This window comes from Pteropus vampyrus, unplaced genomic scaffold, assembly GCF_000151845.1.
Source record: "Pteropus vampyrus isolate Shadow unplaced genomic scaffold, Pvam_2.0 Scaffold140, whole genome shotgun sequence".
NCBI lineage: Eukaryota > Metazoa > Chordata > Mammalia > Chiroptera > Pteropodidae > Pteropus > Pteropus vampyrus.
Window position 1 is genome coordinate 2672222 of NW_011888921.1, and position 18213 is coordinate 2690434.

Genomic DNA, 18213 nt, shown 5'->3' on the forward strand with positions numbered 1-18213 from the left:
AATATGTTTTGAAATCTTTAACACTTATAATTTTTCTTTTTATCTTTAAATAGCAACATGTTTGCAAATTAGTTTATTTTTCTGAAATATGATTTGCATCAAGTAGTGTTCTTTCAAACAAATTTGGGATCATCTAAGTCAGATTCCTTAAAATTTGACATGTACTTATTTTGTATGAAGACAGTTGGAATCAGTTTAAACAAAAGTGAAAATTAGTTTCTTACTCTGCCTGAGACTATTCTTAGTTACATGGGAAGGAACAAATATCAGTACTTTTCAGTTTGTATCATAACTTTGGAGATATCAATTTAATGGATTTCCATCTCAATTTTATGTTTTTTGATTCCTCATATTATCTTGATCTTTTAAAGATATCTTTCAGCATTGAATATAGAATGAAGTTTAAAATTGTTTCACATTTTTAGAAACCTTAAAATGAACTTTTTAGAAAAAAATATTCTCAAACCAGAGTAATTTTTTTGAAGTCTTAGCAATTAATCATTTAATAAAGACTACATGTGTATATATGATGGACATAGTGTTACCAGTTTGGGTGCACTGAGGCATCACATTCTTTAGACTCAATTTATCTTCTTCTTGCATTCTTTAGGCACTTTTATTTATCTAAAAGACTAGATTATTATGCACTCTAGCAATCTAAAACATTAATAATTTAGAAAATGCTATTTTAAGAAATGTTTCTACCATTCCAACAGTCAGAAGTTTAGAATTCCAGAGTACATAGAGACTTTATGAAGACCTTATACTAAAAACATTGGTTTTACATTATGAAAATAATTTCTTTGTGTTTGAGAATATGGATATATTTGATTTGAGAGTTTTGAGAGGTTTTGATTTATTTTTTAAGGCATGGAATTTTAATTGAGAGAAATATAGATGGCACTTACTTTGAAAATGTGGAATATTTATATACATTTTGTGTGCTTGAGGAAGTATAATAAAAATTTCATGAGACAAAAAATTTAATTCTCCTATTTTATATTTCTATCCAATACTTTTTCTCAGTGAAGTTTTTTTCATTATAAGGTTTTTTTTTCAGGACAACCAAACAAAACATTTTCTCTCGTTAGTGATGTGTGGGCTTTGTTTTTCTGATTAAACTCTACTTATATATAAGTTTGATATTTTATGAAATTCTTCTTTAGGTCACTGTAGTTAATTTTTTAATTAAAAACTCTAACATCTATATCATTTCCTCATGACCCTGGTATCAATATTAAAATTTATTAAAAAATAGTTTGTTAAAATGTTTCTATTCTTAACTCTTTTTTAATACTTTTCCAAAGAAAATTCTTATTCTAACCTAAGTACTTTGCAGACTTTATTTTACTCAATAATGAGGAACTATTAGGTCTGTATTTAAAGGCATAATAAGACTATAAAGATTCAATAAATCTTTTGCAACAAAATATATCCATTTATTGTACTGTCACAGAACATCCATTAAAGAGACTTACTTTTTTTTTTAGAGTTATGTTTATAAAACTACTTTTTCTGATAACAATTGCCAGAATATAGTTTTCTTTCTGCATTCCAAAAGTAGTAGCTCTCATTACAGAATTAGTCTGATAGTTGATAAAAACACTTACCTATCTTTTAAAAGTAGATATATATTGTGTCACAGTTTAGACGTTTGTATCATACTGTGTTACTCTCTGGTCCCATACCTGACAATATGACTTAACAACATAAAGGAGAAAAAAATGATATAACATGTACCTGTATGTTTTAACCTTTGTTGGGGGGGATGGGAGCAATGTGTTATTTAGAAGCTTTTGAAAGTGAATGGCTTGACTTTCCTCTTAAAACAACATTATTAAGAAATACTAATAAGCTATAGGCCTGAGAATGTTTCTTAAAGAAAATTTCATCTGTGAGAATTATTTCCAACGAATGCCTTGCCATATATTATTGAAATGTGAATTACACAATTACTTTAAAATTCATAAGGAAGATATAAAATTATAACAATCTGACAATTTAATAACAATAGCATCAGTTTGACTTTTTAATAGTTTTCACTTCTACAAGTGAAACTAATGCAGAGTAACTTATACTCTTCATTTCTTATCTTTATACATATTACGAAAATGAGTTGTATATTTTTAGTTTGTAGAGACACAAATTTTCTTTAAATTCCATAATTTAAAAAACTATTTCAAAAGAGATTATTATGGCTTTTTATCATTTACTGTAAACAGTTTTTATTGAATGAGATATCTTAAAATGTATTTTTACTGTTTTTCTAAACCTACCTGTTATTAGGAAATTAAGTGAAAGAAATAATTCTATTTTGTTGAATATACTATTCTTTCAGCTTTAGGATCCTTTTCTACTGTATTTGGAGAAGAATGGAAGGAGAAGACTGATAGAGATTTTGTTAAGGTAATTTGAATAAATTAAAATATTGATCCTTTTAATTACATGTCGTCAAGGGCCAAGGATCAGTGAATGGTTGCTCATTTAATATACTTAAAACTGCCTATACTTTAATCTTTATAATACATAAAGATACCTATTTAAAAGTTGTAATTAAGTTAAGTAAAAAATCTTTTAGAATAGCTAATAATCAGAAATAAAGTTCTTATTTTATTACACGTTGATTTCTGGAAATGATAAATATCTAAAGCAATAAATTGAGAATACCTAGATTCTGAGCCATAGTCTGAGTAATTTCCTCAGGATTGTTTTTCATTTCACTTAATAACTTTTTAGCTGTGTCTAATAATGCCACTTGACTCATTTGGTAAGTTTTATTTTAGTGACTTTCCATTTCTGGAAGTTCATTTTGTATTTTTTCAAAGTAGGCCTGTTTGATCTTCTCCATTTATGGTTTTAATAATTTTTTTCTTTTAGGTTTTAATATTAAAAATAAAAATTTAAAGTACCTTTTTGCTAATACAATTTAAATTATATAACAATAAATATAAATATAATATATAATATATAAATAAATTATAAATTATGTGTACAGATACAAACACACACACCTGATAATTCTAATATCTAAGCCTTTTGTAGCTCTAATTCTATTTACTCTGACTCATGGTAGACTATTCTTTTGTGTTTTATAATGTTGGTTTATAAATTTTCAGCAAACTTGTTTCTGTGAGATCTTTTTACAGATTGGATGGGGAGTTTATTTCTCCACTTGTGTGTTGCATTTGCCAAAACCTGAAAGGAAATACTGGTCAGAATGACTTTATATTATTTCTTTATTGGAGATTTTTGGAAGTTGCAGAACAGGCAAGTGGTGAAATGTTTAGGGGATTGTTTTTAACTCAGAGCTCAAGTAGTGACAGTCGGTCCCATTTGTCTCCCTTTTTTTGAAGTTATTAGACCTTCAGATTTCTCCTGGAGTTGCATTTTAAATTTGCCACTTCACAAAGTTCTATATCCTGTCCTCACCCCACACATTAAAAGCCAAGCCTCTTGGTTGTAGTTAGGCAGATAATTTTAACTCCAGAATACTGATAATTAAAGTGTAAGATGCACAAAATGTTTATCTACATATTTATGTATGCATTCACAAAAGGGTATGGGGGTTTTCAGTATAATCAGTAATGACATGAAATCAAGAAGACAAGTTAAAGATGATTAGATGATCACCTCTGTTGTATGTTTTCATTAATGTCTGCTCTTTACTTTTCTTTCTATATGCTGTATTCTTTGGGTTTAATTCGCTGCATTTTTTCTAACTTCTTGAGCTGGTGCTTACATCATTTTTCTTTTTATTTTGTCTAATACATACATTTAAATTCATAAAATTCTCTGTAAGGACACATTTAACTTTATTCTTTCCATTTTGATATTTTCATGTTTTCATTATAACTCAGTTTAAAATATCTCCCTAATTTCCATTATGATTTCTTCTTTGATACATGGATTATTTAAAAGAGAATTTTCTTAATTTCCAAAAATTTGTGAAGTTTTTCTAGGTTTCTTTTTCTTATTACTATCTAACTGAACTTCACTATAGTTCTATCTTTCTGATCAATTGAACATATTATTATAAAGTATCTTTTTTTTCCCTTTAAGTCTAGTTTTTGTATGTGTCTGATATCCATCTAGTTATCAGCTTCCATTTGGTGGGTGTTCACATGGTTCATATTTTACTTTCAACCTTTCTTATCCTTAATATTTTAGATGACTTTTTTGTAGATAACATATATTTATTTGGGCTTTCTTTGTCAGTGTCAAAAAACTTTTGTTTTTAAGTTAGTGCATTTATTCTATTTACATTAAATGTAATTTTGATGTAATTGTGTTTACATTTACAACGTTTTGAGTTGGTTTCTCTATGTCCTGCCTGTTCACTTGGAGTTTTTTCCCCTTTCTACTTTCTTACCTTTTTTGAGTCGATTTGACTAGTATTGTTTATTATTCCATTTTCCATCTATTTAATTTGCTATTTATATACTTTTTCTGTTCTCTCAATTGATTGCACTAGAAGTTACAATGTTAATTTTTATTAGTTTAGTAAATTAATACTTTTACTAATTTGTATTTCCCAAATAATGCGGGGACACTAGAATGACTCCATCTTCATCTACTTATTTTTGATTTATATACTTTTTGTGCATTATTTTGCTCTTCTTCAAGCTTCTTAAAATAAAATCTTAGACCATTGGCTTTAAACTTCTTGTCTAATAGCTGTGTATAAAGCTGTAAATTCTCTCTACAAACTGCTTTAGTTCTGTCCTACAAATTTTACATTGAATTTTTATTATTTAATTTGAGATATTTTCTTATTTTCCTTGTGATTTCTTTTTTGATTCATTGGTTATATAGAAGTGTGCTGTTTAATTTCTGACTGTTCATTTTGAAACTAGCTTTTATTATGAGCTTTACTATTATAATTATTATTATTGATTTTTAATCACATTCCATCGTTGTCAGAGAACATAACTATTCATGATTTCTGTCTTTTTAAACTTATCAAGACTTGTTTGATGGCTCAGTATATGGTCTTTCTTGGTTAATGTTTCATGTGCACTTGAAAAGAATGTGTGTCCTACTATTGTTATATGTAGTGTTTATTAATATCAATTAAGTCAAGGTGGTTGACAGTGTTGTTCAAGATTTTTGTATCTTTGCTTTTCTATATAATCTATGATTTCCTGATAGACGAGTGTTGAAGTTACCAACTATAATTATGAATGTTTATATCCTCTTTCAATTATGTCATGTATATGCTTCATGTATTTTGAACCTCTGTTATTAGTTGCAAATACATTTAGGATTATTATATTTTCTTAATATTTAGTTTTTAGTTATTGTTATGAAATATTCCCCTGACCTCTGTAATAATCCTTTGTCCTGAGGTCTCTTGTCTGGTATCACTTATCTATACCAGCTTTCTTATGATTAATGTTTTCATGATATAACTTCTCCTATCCTTATGCTTTTCATCTGTGATTTTATATATAATGTTTCTTGTAGATGGCTTATAGTTGGGTTTTGCTTCGCCTCTTCCCCAGTGGGCCTTTTCTGTAATTCCTTCCTTTTCATCAATGTGTTCAGACCAAGACCATTTATACTTTTATGAAATTATTGATATGGTTTTATTTTGTTTCTCAGCTTTTATTTTCCTGAAAATTTAATTTTGCTTTTTTGTTTGAAGCATGTTTTTGCTGGAGATAAAATTGTATGTTTTAGGGTGTTACCTGAGCAATTTGAAGGTAACATTTCATTGCCATCTGATCTGCATTGTTACTGACAAGAAGTCAGTTTCATTCTTATTCTGTGTGTGATGTAGTATTTCTGACTGCTTTTAAGGTGTTTTCTTTATCATTTATTTATTTATTTAATTTATTTTTTATTTTTTTTTTTTTTTAGGTGAGGCTACCCTTGGTTGACCTCACAGATTACAAGGACCTTGTCAGCTTACAATCCCTTATTTTTTACTTTTTTACGCCCACAGCACGTGGTCTTCCTAGGTGGTTTACCATCCAAGTATTAACCAGGCCTGACCCTGCTTAGCTTCCAAGATCAGACAGGATCCAGCTTGTTCAGGGTGGCATAGCTGTAGACTCTATCATTTATTTTTAATACACCTTGTTGTGACTTTTGCTTTTCTTGTTCAGGGTTCATTTAGCTTCTTGGTTTGGTATTTTTCAGGAAATTTGAAAAGGTTTTGGCAATTATTTCTTCAACTGTTTTTATTCTTCCCCCATTTTTCTGGGACTATGTTTATACATATGTTAGATCGTGATACTGTTCCACAGGCTACTGTGGCTTTGTTTATTATTTTTAGAACTTTTTCCACAGGCCACTGTAGCTCTGTTTATTATTTTTAGATCTTTTTTTCTCCTTTGTACTTCATTGTGGATAGTGTCGTGTTTTCATTTTCTCTTCTTCATTAAGCTCATCTAGTCAGATTTTTTATTTTAGATGTTATGTTTTTCAGTTCCAGAAATTCCATGTGATTCTCTCTTATATTATCCTCATTTGTCTTAATTATATATATATTTTCCTTTAAATTTTTGAACAATTTTAATAATAGTTGTTTTAAAGTTCTTGTCTAATTCCATTGTCTTTATTATTTCTGGGTCTGTTTTTCTTGAAATTGATTTTTGTCTTAGTTATGGGTCATATTTCCTGCTTTCTTTGTATATCTAGTAAATTTAAATTAGAAATGGATATTGGGAATGTTACATTATTTAGTCTCTAGATTTGGGTGTCTTAGAGAATTATGAACTTTCTTGTGGCATGCTTTTAAAAGATAATTGGATGACCTTAATCCTCTAGAAAGTTGTTTTTAAGCTTCGTTGGGATCTATATAGATTAGCTTTTGTTCTAGAACTAGTTTATCCCTATTCCTAAAGCATAGCCTTTTTTGGATTTCTATGAATTAGCTGGGTATATAGAGTTTCTCTGGGTAATTGTTTAGTTACAGCTCCTCCTCAGTTGTTCTGTCCATTTTTTGGCCTGATATTTTGGAATTTCACCATACACATGCATAGCTCAGTACTTAGCAATTAAGTCAAGTATGCTTCTGCAGATTCATGGGGCTTTCTATTCATTGCCCCTCCTTTCTTGCAAATTTCCTCTCAAATTCTAGCTGTGTTGACCTTGCTGAGCTCTCTGATCAGTCTCCTCAGCTTAGCAATAGCTATGATCTCTTGGATTTATTATCCCTGTGCCATAGTCTAGACAGAGTGCCCATGTAAAAATATTAGGGAGTCCTTGAGCTCACCTTATTTCTTCCCATCTTTCAGTGATTACAGTTTTGCATTGTTTGTTGTCCCATCTTTAAGAACAATTGTTTTATACATATTAATTTATGATAGGATGACAGCTACAGTACTCCACTGTGGCCTGAGCAAAGTTTCTTCCAAGCATTTTTCCTAGATTGTAATTTTATATATATATACATACATACATACATACATACATATATATATATATATATATATATATATATATATATATATATATATATATTTGAGCAATGAGACTTTCATAACGTATTTTATTCGTTTAGTATTTATTTAAATCCCATTCACTTTTCTTTAGTACAGGTCAGTAGATGAGTTTTCTCAGTTTTCATTTGTCAGAAAATGTCTTTATTTCACCTTTATTCTTAAAGAGCAATTTCATTATATAAAGATTCTAGTTTGGCAGATATTTTCTTCCGTCACTTTGAAAATATCCTATTTTCTTCTGGCTTCCATTATTTCTTTCACAAAGTCTACTGTCATTTTAGTAGTTGTCTTTTTCAAGGTTATCTGTCCATTTTCCTCTTTACATTTAAGATGTTTCTCTTTGTCTTTGCTTTTCAGGAATTTTATTATGATGTTCCTACACATTTCTATTTTTCTTTCTTGGAGTTTGGAGTGCTGCTTAAATCTGTAGGTTGACATCTTTTACTTATTTTAGAAAATTCTCTGTTCTCTCTCTTCAATATTGTTTCTGCCCTTTCTCTCCTTCCTCAGGAACTTCCAGTTATTTTTATGTTAGAACTTTTTGCTATATCCTCTTTGTCTTATATGAGCTATTTCTGGTTTATTATTTTGTCTCTGTGCTTCCAACTTGATGTTTTTTCTGCTCTCTCTTTCATTTCACTAATTTTTTCTTGAGTTGAATCTAATCAATTGTTAAATCCATCCACTGAGTTCTTATTTTCTGTCCTAGAATTTCTATTTAGTTCTTATAGTTTCATTTATTTGCCCAAAATTATTTTTTTATTATCCATATCATTTTAAATTTTATGTCTGATAGCTTTATTATTTGAATTTTCTGTGGCCATTTTTTCTTCATATACCTAATTCTTTTTGTTGTTGTTACCACAATATTTTTATCATGAGGGTTTTTTTTGCAGTGGGTCCTTTTGGTGATGGACCTTTGCTCAGACTAGTGACTTTAAATGCAAAAGAACCTTAATTTCAAAAAATAAGATAGTTATTTTGAAGTATACATACCAGAAGGCTTAGAAATAAAAGGTGAAATAATAGCCTATATGCTTCTTTATGAGTACAAAAGTAATAAGCTAATACAGTTAAATGGCATAGACAAATTGAAGTTAAGTTCATTTTGTATAGACATATCAGTATAAAGGCATTTGTTTTTTTCTTAGCTTGAAAAAGAACATTAAACAATGGATGTTGACTCACTCCCTCTCACATATGGATCAAAAAACAGTTCGTAGATACTGAATACTGGAAAGCAACTTAAATATCTGGGTTATCAATTTGAGAACCCATAACTTCACTATTTGCTGTGTGATTTTCTTCTGTATATAGATTTACTCAGTAGCTAGCCAGCTATGTCTCAGGAGTATCTATAAACAGGAATACTGTGATTATATGCAGCTTACTAACAGAATTAAACTATCTTGATTTTCAAGTACTGATCAGCATAAACACTAACTATTTCTAGATATTTTTATAGCTGTAAAGTAAACTGAAAATATCTGTGATTCATATTTTTGACAATGTCACAGGTACTGCTAATATTACTGTCGTTTATTGTTTAGAGTTGAAGAAAATGCTAAGGAAATGCTAAATTTTAGTTAGAGGTTAAAGATCATAAAGATGTCATTTTTCCCTTCATTCAAGTTCATATATGCCCTAATTTCTTTCACAAACCTTTTAGGGATCTGTGGACCCCAGGCTAAGAACTCCTGGTCCAGAATACCACCTTGTTATATAACTACCATAACTATAGAAAATTAAATATTTATGTCAAATAATTAAATACATAGACTATAATAATGTCTACATGAATTTTAAAAAGTAGAAATGTTATACTTTTATAGTATGTGTAACTTTTTAAAGGAATAGAATAGTTGTTTCAAATTGTCAAGATTAAATATAATAATTTCTCATTCTAGTTTTGGAAAGACATTGTTGATGATAATGAAGTACGTGACCTCATTTCTGACAGAAGTAAGTCTCATGGTAAGTCAATGGGAAAAAGTTTTAGGTAACTTCGAAATATCAATAATAATAAATAGTAAATAAATAAATATCAATAATAAGAAGAAAAATATATCTTTTCTGTTGTAGAAGGTACATCAGGAGAATGGATTTGGGAACCTTTATTTCATCCACCTCGAAAGCTGGGCATTAATGATATTGAAGGACAACGGGTACTTCAAATTGCAGTGATTTTGCGAAATCTTTCTTTTGAAGAGGGCAATGTTAAGCTCTTGGCAGCTAATCGTACCTGTCTTCGTTTCCTGTTACTTTCTGCACATAGTCATTTTATTTCTCTAAGGCAATTAGGCCTTGACACATTAGGAAATATTGCAGCTGAGGTAAGCATGGGACAGTAATTTAAAACAATTTTTATAGTTGGTGGCAAAATTTACTTTAAAATTTTAGAATGTGTTATTATTATATTTGTCATATTTATAGAATATTCAGTGCTTACATATAGTTTTTGCTTAAAGTGGTATTATAGAAGTATCATATACTTTTATGGAAAAAGTAAATATTTGAAATGATGCTCCAAATTTAGTGATGGCTATGCTCACAGTAATTACATTTTTTGAAGTTATGCAACATTATTTTGTTCATTTTTTATTAAATGTGAAATATACAGCACTAGAAGAAGCCTATCTCAACAATAATGTCCTTTTTTTCCCAGCTTTTATTGGACCCTGTTGATTTCAAAACTACTCATCTGATGTTTCATACTGTTACAAAATGCCTAATGTCAAGGGATAGATTTTTAAAGATGAGGGGTAAGTCCTCACTTGTTTTCTCACTGTCTAATGTGCACCAACTTTTTATCGTCTGTTAAAAAACAAATACATGTTTTTGTGTGTTTGCTTTTCAGGGATGGAAATTTTGGGAAATCTTTGCAAAGCAGAAGATAATGGTGTTTTGATTTGCGAATATGTCGATCAGGACTCATACAGAGAGATCATTTGTCATCTCACTTTACCTGATGTGCTGCTCGTAATCTCAACACTCGAGGTGCTATATATGCTCACAGAAATGGGAGATGTAGCTTGCACAAAAATAGCAAAAGTAGAAAAGAGCATAGGTAAGACTAAGCCAAAGGAACAGTTAAATTATTTTCTTTATTGAGGAAAAAATATCTAATATGCTATATAAAATCACAGTTGATATTTGGGGTTTACTGTTTAGTTCTAGGAGTTATTATCCTTTCAGACACATTTGTTTGTATTTTTCTTTCTGCCTATTTTAGATGAGCAAGAAACTCCTATCATATAGAGACCAGAATGTATAAGATTGTTAGTAATTCCTATTCTTTCTCTTTATTTCTATTACTATAAATGAAATTTGAAACCAACAAAGCTAACTCTCTGGAGAGCAGGTCTTTCTGTTTCATATGGTCACCTGCTACTCTTAAGCAACTAAAGTTGAGTAAAACAGGCTTTCTTCTGTTCCTAGAAGTTGCTGGTAATGGCACTGTCAATATCAGTGAACTCACCTCCATAGTGGGTTGTCATTTTACTCAGTGGTTCAAATGATTTCTTTTTTGGTGGGGGGAGGGCAGTGGATAAATAGTAAAACCAAAGTTAATAAAGATTTGAATTGAAAAGTATTATTATTGAGAAACTAAGATGTCACTTTCCATATTAATAACTTCTAAATCTAGCTACAGATCAGAATCACTTGGGAAGCTTTTTAAAACTAAAAATACCTAACCCCCACTCCAGAACTACTAAATCACTCTTCAGAGATTGAGCCTAAAAACCTTTTTTAAAGATCCACAGATACTTCCGATGTACAGTGATTCATAGATGGCATTTGAGAAGTAGTATTCTGTACAGCATGTATTTTTAAGCAATGTGTGTCTTTTATAATATTGATAACTATTGGTTTTTAATTTATTTTAGACATGTTAGTGTGTCTAGTTTCTATGGATATTCAGATGTTCGGCCCTGATGCACTAGCTGCAGTAAAACTCGTCGAACATCCAAGTTCTAGTCATCAAGTTTTATCTGAAATTAGGACACAAGCTGTAGAGCAAGTTCAAACGCAGATCCATGTAGCATCTGCCCCAGGTTAGTGTTTTTACATATTCTTTTTCAGTTTGTTTATTCACAACTGTGAGAGCAATAAGAAGTGCCCCAGATGGGCTTTTTATTTGTGATTTTGGTCATTGGAAATTGATATACCAGGAATAGGTTAATCATATGTTACATTATAATTTTCTCAGGTAGTCATCAGGATACATAAGTATAATACCCCCTAATGCTTCTAAATCTTGGACCAAACACCACAGAATCAGAGCCTAGGGTCAATCACATGTGCATACGTACACAAACACATATATAAGCGTGTATACCTGTACTTTGCACCCTTCTTAGCATCCCTCGAGTCAATTCTGTTAACTCAAATATCTTTAATTAGAATTCAAACCTGTCTAATAACCAGCATTCTCGTCAGTCCTTAGACTCCTTTTTCCTGGCTGAGTCATTATTTTTATATTTTATAACCCTCAGCCTTTTTGTAAAGTGCTTTCTCCGCTTTCATTTGTCCTAATAGAAACACTCCATCTTTTACCTCACCTGTTCTCCCACCTTTCACTCTTCCCCAGACATTTTTCTTTCCTTTTTTTTTTTTTTAATGGAGGATGCTTGTTTTCTTAGTTGATCTTACCCGTCACTTCACAGGTAATAATGGAAGCTATGTGGCATGAATTTCTTCAACTTGTTAATCTTTCACCTACAAACTTACTGTCATTTGAACTTCATTCCTTAGTCAGCTTCCCCTTGACTCAGGAAGAGATACTAACTTCTGAATCAGTGCTCTGAATATCAGTCCTCCCCATTTTCTCATTTTATGTCTTAAACCTCGTTCTTTACCTGCTTCTTACTTTCAGTCTAGAAATTCAAATCTTTCTCAACCTCCCACACTACCCTTAAAACAAAAATCTTATCATCCTTAGTCTTTAACTACCACATCCATTTAATCACCAGATCTTGTTGAGTCTTTCTAAATACCTTGGCCTCTTCAATTGCCAATGTTTATTACTCAGTCCTTCTCATCATATCTCTTCAGCTATCTTGTTCTATTTTCATTTAAGCATGATCCCATTTTCTCTACTTCTCTAATTTATAGAATCAAAATTATATACTCTATTTACACAGTTTGTAATATATCACGTTGTGTTGATTTCCGTTATGTCCTTCTAACGTATATGGCAGAGTTGTATCATATGTGCATTTAACTTGAATTCAACTAATAGAGCTGGACAAATAATAATAAAAGACATGAAAAAAATAAGTAGTTTTGACTGCTAATCTACTCAAAGAGCTTTTACCCACAGGCAATAGATGTTAAATAACCAATGCATATTGGGAATCAATGGTCAGCATGTTAATGGTTTCTCAACCTTGAAAAAGAAATGAAACAGTTCATATCACCAGTTAAGTGAGGGGTGAGGGTATGCTCTTATCCTCAAAAAAGAAACTGAAGATTAAATTAATTGAGGGTGAAAGGAAACTATCCAAAAAGAAAGAAATTAATAATCGGTGATACATTGAACTATAATGGGTCATTTGAAGAATATTCAGGGGCATTTTTTGATGAAAGCTACTATTTTTTTACCTGATCACTGACCTGTGACCTTAACAGATAAACTCACTGATAACCTAGGATTTGGTCCTCATTTGACAAATGAACAAAATTAAATATTGAGAGTTTGTGGATTGCTCATATATGTCGTAATTCATTGATAGATGTGAGAATAGGTCTCTAATGACTTAAAAGAGTTCATTTTTGATCTGGTGAGCACTTTATTACTTGCTCATTATGAATAACAGCTTTTTAATTATTCGATTAGTTACTGTTTATAGTTGTGCTCCCTTCCTCCATAGTTTTATTTAATACTGTTTTCTTAAGGAACAGTCGGTCATCTTCAAACTTTTTGCTCACTTCCTCTCATCACTATGAAAACTTATGTAATCTTTCCCCCATTTTTAGGTTGACATCTAAATATCTTCATCATAATTTAAGTAGTTGCAAATAATGTTTTTATGTATATTAAATTGATATTTTAAAGTGAAAGTTAAACACTTTGTATCCAGTGGAATCTTGATATTTACCATCATCCATTTTTAAAAATTCACAAGCCTTTAATATCAGAAATTTTATGATATCCATCTTTCACCTTGAACTCATATCCATCACCCTATCAATACTTCTCAGCTATAAATATAGACACTTTAATTTTTTTCAATTTTCTGTTACTTTATAAAACTCTTTAAGTGTTTAAAATTTTATCATTACAAATTTTAGTAATATATAGCACATCAAATAATAGTGTATACATTATTTTTATAATTATTAAATAAAAAGTAAAATTATTGGAAGTGCATGTCTTAATGAGATGCACAACACTTTTTTCTCTAGTTCTTTGGAAAGTATTAGCTCATTGTGTCTCTGAATATTTTTTATTGCTAGAATGAAATGGAGATCAGCATTAATTTTATCTTTTTTCCTTTTTATAGATGTAAGTTGAAAACCTCGTTCATGTCAATAAATAGATGAAGATAGAACTTAAAATTCTTTTAATTTCCTTCTGAATTATCAAAAAATTATTAAAATTATATTTAAAATATTCTGACAATTTTAGTTCTCTTATGATTTTGTTGAAATCAAAGAATTAATACTTGACTCTGAGAAGTATTTGTTGCCCAGCCATTAGAGACATTTATTTTTGTTTATTGAAAATATATCAAAAAGATATTAACAGGATATCTCTGTAAATTATACTTGCTACTCTTTTACTTAGATGCACCTTGTTTAACCTAATACTTTGAAGAAGTGTTAGCACAATGGTTCTCAACTTTAATGTGTATCAGAATCACCCAGTGGGCTTACATGATGATTTCTAGATTCCATGCCTGAGTTTTTGATTCAGATGGACCTGAGAATTTTCTTTCCAACAAGTTCCCACTAGATGGTGATGCTGCAGATAATTGAAGATAATTGAAATATTGTTAATTTCAATACTAATACAATGTATTTTTGATAAAGTGCTTTTATCATGTGCTTTTAATACATTTATGTCAAAACCTTGGCTTAGCGCTGCAGATTTATCTCATTAAAAGAATCTTGCTTAAATCAGCCTTACTTTCTGTTACTTAGAAAAACACTTTTTCAAAGAAAGTATGTTGATATATCTTCCTACCTTCCTAACTTTAGAATTCTCTGATAGTTAAAGTTGCCATGAGGTTGTCATGTGAATGAAATAAAATGCCACCACCTTTAGTATTCCTTTAAAATATTCTCTATGCTTTACTTACACAAGATTCTGCTTCAGAAATAATGCACTCTTTGACAGTAGTTGAGGGATAGAGGAAGGAAGGACATTAAGCAAAAATTGTCATCACTCTATAATATATCTAAATTCAGAACACATCAGAGGGTCAAAATACCCAATTTCTAATGCTCAGCATTGCCATTAACTATAATATAATATATATAACACTGGGATAGACAGGAAGCCCTACTATATAATATCTTGGTTAAAACGAGGCTTTGTGGACACTTATGTTTCTAAGGTGTTCTAGAGGTTTTAATACAACAACAATAATAATAGCTAATGTTTATATAGTGTTTACTGTGTGCCAGACATTGTTTTAAGTGGCTTGCATATAAACTCTAATCCTTATGACCAATGAGGTTAATGTACTATTATTCTCTTCATTTTATAGACAGAGAGGTTAAGTAACTTGCCTGTAGTTACACAGCTGGTACTGAGTGATGGAACTCTAGAGCTAGCTTCTCTGGCTCCATAGTCATACATTTAACCATAATTCTGCAGTTCTATTAAGGCTGGGTGAGAGTTAAGACCTTCTGTTCCAAAATGAGAGAAGAGCAATTGTCAAAGAAGTGATGTGTTCAGGCAAAGTAGGGTGTGTGTGCGTGTGTGTTTATAAAATGTTGAGTATCTGGAAAATTGATTCCTTTTAAAGTACAATTGTCTTTGTAGCCTTTGAAAGGTCTTCAGGTATCCTGAAGGAAATGCTTCTGAATTTGCAGTCACTTTTATAGTAATTATATTTTTCCAGTTTATAGTCTTAATTGTGGCTGCATCTTTCTTCTTTATGTTTGTAAAGTTTCTCATAATCTCAACATAATTTTTAATGTTTCATGCAATTGATAATTGATTCAGGAGATTTCAGTCTGAGTAGGGTGTACTCTCATTTTACAATCAATAAAGAAAACGGTAAATGATTTCTACACAAGTTCAAGCCCTAGAAAGATGTTTTCTATAACAGTGTTATCAAGTTAGGAGGAGAAAAGAAGATAAACTTGGGTGTACCAGGATAGTAATTTTGGTTCGAATTATGTTCTGTTAAGAAGCAGAATATCACAGGATGGCCTCTGAAATGTGACAGACCTGGATTCAAATACATCACTCTTTAATGAAGGCTTTCCAGCTATATCATCTCTGCTATCTCCATCACGTCGTGTTCCTTTGTGAACTTAATCTCTGAATTTTAATTTTTTTCTGCAAAATGGAGATAAATTTGGATCTATATATAAGATTAAAACAATGTAAATATAAATGGCTTAATGAAGAGTAAATGTTCAGTAAGTGACTGCTACTAGCTGTTATCCCAGTTAAAGCCTGGGGGCCTCATTGAACATAGGTCACAATTGCTTCAGATCATTCACAGATTTGCTGTGCTGTGGAGTGAGTCCTCTAGTTCCAATAATTTAGAAGTGCATTTCTTCTCTTTGAGGGTTCTGAGAAGTTTTGTTAAATGTTACCTAAAAAAAAGTGGGTACATTTTATAAGTTTAAAAGCTATAAAAATCCTGCTGATTTTGTGTTGAAATAATATAGTTTAAAATTTTAACTATAAATACGTCAGATTCATATTTATTTATAACTTTTGTTTATATTACTTCATATTTTTCATGATTTCATTAGTTCCTTTGTATATAGCATAGCATTTCAGCTTTTTGCTCACCTTATTTCAGAAATTTTATATAAGGAGTTAATATGCATCTTTTATATTCAGAAAAGGTTATTTTTGATACAGTCTGTATCTGTAACTACAGGAAGAGGAGCTTTTTTACAGGTGTGTTAAGCTGTGTGACCTTGGGCTAGTTATTTTAATCACTTTGAGTCTCAGTTTCCTCGCCTGTACCCATCTCGCCAAAGAATTAAGAAAGAAATGTACAAAGTATTTAACTCAGTGTCTGACCTCTGAGAAAAATAGAGTTTATATTAGCGATATAATTCATATTATTGTTATTATGTGAATGATTATGAGCTTAAAAAAATAGTTCATATAAAGCCTCTAAGGTAGTGCCTGGTGTAATATGTGCTCTATTATAAGTTTCTCAAATTTGTATACTTTCATTATTTTTATACACCTTTTTAAAAGGTATTCATTGTGAATTTTAATTGGTTCAGTATCCATGAACTAAATATGGCATATAGTGACTAAATTTTTAAATGATGTAGCTAATGTATTTTTTTCTTTAGCTTCCAGAGCAGTTGTAGCACAGCATGTTGCTCCACCTCCAGGAATAGTGGAAATAGATAGTGAGAAGTTTGCTTGTCAGTGGTAAGTGGTTTATTTCTATTAAGGCTTTATCCTCGGGAAGAATAAAGCACAACAGAAAAGGAAATGTATTTCAATAGTCATCCAGAATGTTTTATTCTGTATTTCTTTTTAGTTAGAATAGAATATCACTTATACAAAGAAAGGACAATGTAAAACCACTTCACCTGTATTTTGGAATAATTTGAAAGAAAAATATTTATCAGAATCCAGAATTAAAAGTTTGATTAGAATTTCATTAAATTACACTACCTAACTTCTTTTCAGAGTAAAATTTGTTTTAAAAGTTATCTTTGACTTTGTAGAAAATAAGGTTTGTCAAATTATAGTTGTTTTTCTTACCTTAATGTTTTATTAAAACTGAATCGGACTGACTACGAAAATAAAACCAGATTTTGTTGTTATATATCTCTTCTTTTTCATCAAAAGCAAAATTTCTTCTTCATAGCTAATTTTTTCTTTTTGTGAGTAGTAAGGGGAAACTAATCAAATGATAGACTGGCTAGTTTGTCTATATTGAAATAAATCAAAAATAATATTTCTTGAGAAGACTGAGTAGTTATATCTCAGCTACTTTCTGAAAAAAATAAATGTAGACTTGGTTTGATTTCATTTTGTCTTGGATAGTTGCCTCTACTTTATTTATGAATTTCAACTTAAATTCTTTAGAAAATTAACAGATTGAAGTATTAAGATCGCTTTCCAATGATGTAATACTTTTAAAACTTCTTTTCTTGATCCCGTTTCTCCCATTCTCTAACATTATTTGTCCTCCATTCCATGCTTCTGTCATTCTGTGTTCCATGTTTTTGGTGCTTTCATATCTTTGTTCCTATGACAATTTTCTCTAGACTTTTCCAGTTTGCTTAAATAAGGTTTATAGTTTTATATATCTCTAATTATTTGCTTTTTCCTCACATTCCATATTGTTCACCTTGACCCTTTATACTTGATGAATCTCTTCCAATAATACTGGGAAATGTTTACCTTCTACATTGAAACCAAAAAAAGTTTTTTGTATCTAGTTGTTTTGAAAACTCAATACTCAAAGGGTTATGAAAGTTAGAAAAAGTATGTACCACATCCATTGTAAAATGTGTGTGTGTGGGTGTAGATTTGGTTTCATAAATCTCTGTTGCATACTTCTGCCTGTTTTAGGGGAAGAGGAAGAGAGACTCATTTTAC

The 18213-nt window shown here is 30.3% G+C and overlaps 1 protein-coding gene across 2 annotated transcripts in view; it reads left to right on the forward strand.

Annotated features, from left to right (window-relative positions):
• Nucleotides 1–18213, forward strand: part of ARID2 (AT-rich interaction domain 2) — a 126316-nt gene that overhangs the window by 72323 nt on the left and 35780 nt on the right. Inside the window, exons 4-10 of one of the 2 annotated variants that reach the window (XM_023535443.1) lie at nt 2339–2406; nt 9356–9410; nt 9531–9781; nt 10114–10210; nt 10306–10515; nt 11336–11503; nt 16950–17031. In XM_023535443.1, the coding sequence (XP_023391211.1) occupies nt 2339–2406; nt 9356–9410; nt 9531–9781; nt 10114–10210; nt 10306–10515; nt 11336–11503; nt 16950–17031 (931 nt within the window). Of the gene's footprint in view, nt 1–2338; nt 2407–9355; nt 9423–9530; nt 9782–10113; nt 10211–10305; nt 10516–11335; nt 11504–16949; nt 17032–18213 lie in introns of both variants that reach the window. The other variant, XM_023535442.1, reaches the window with a different exon arrangement.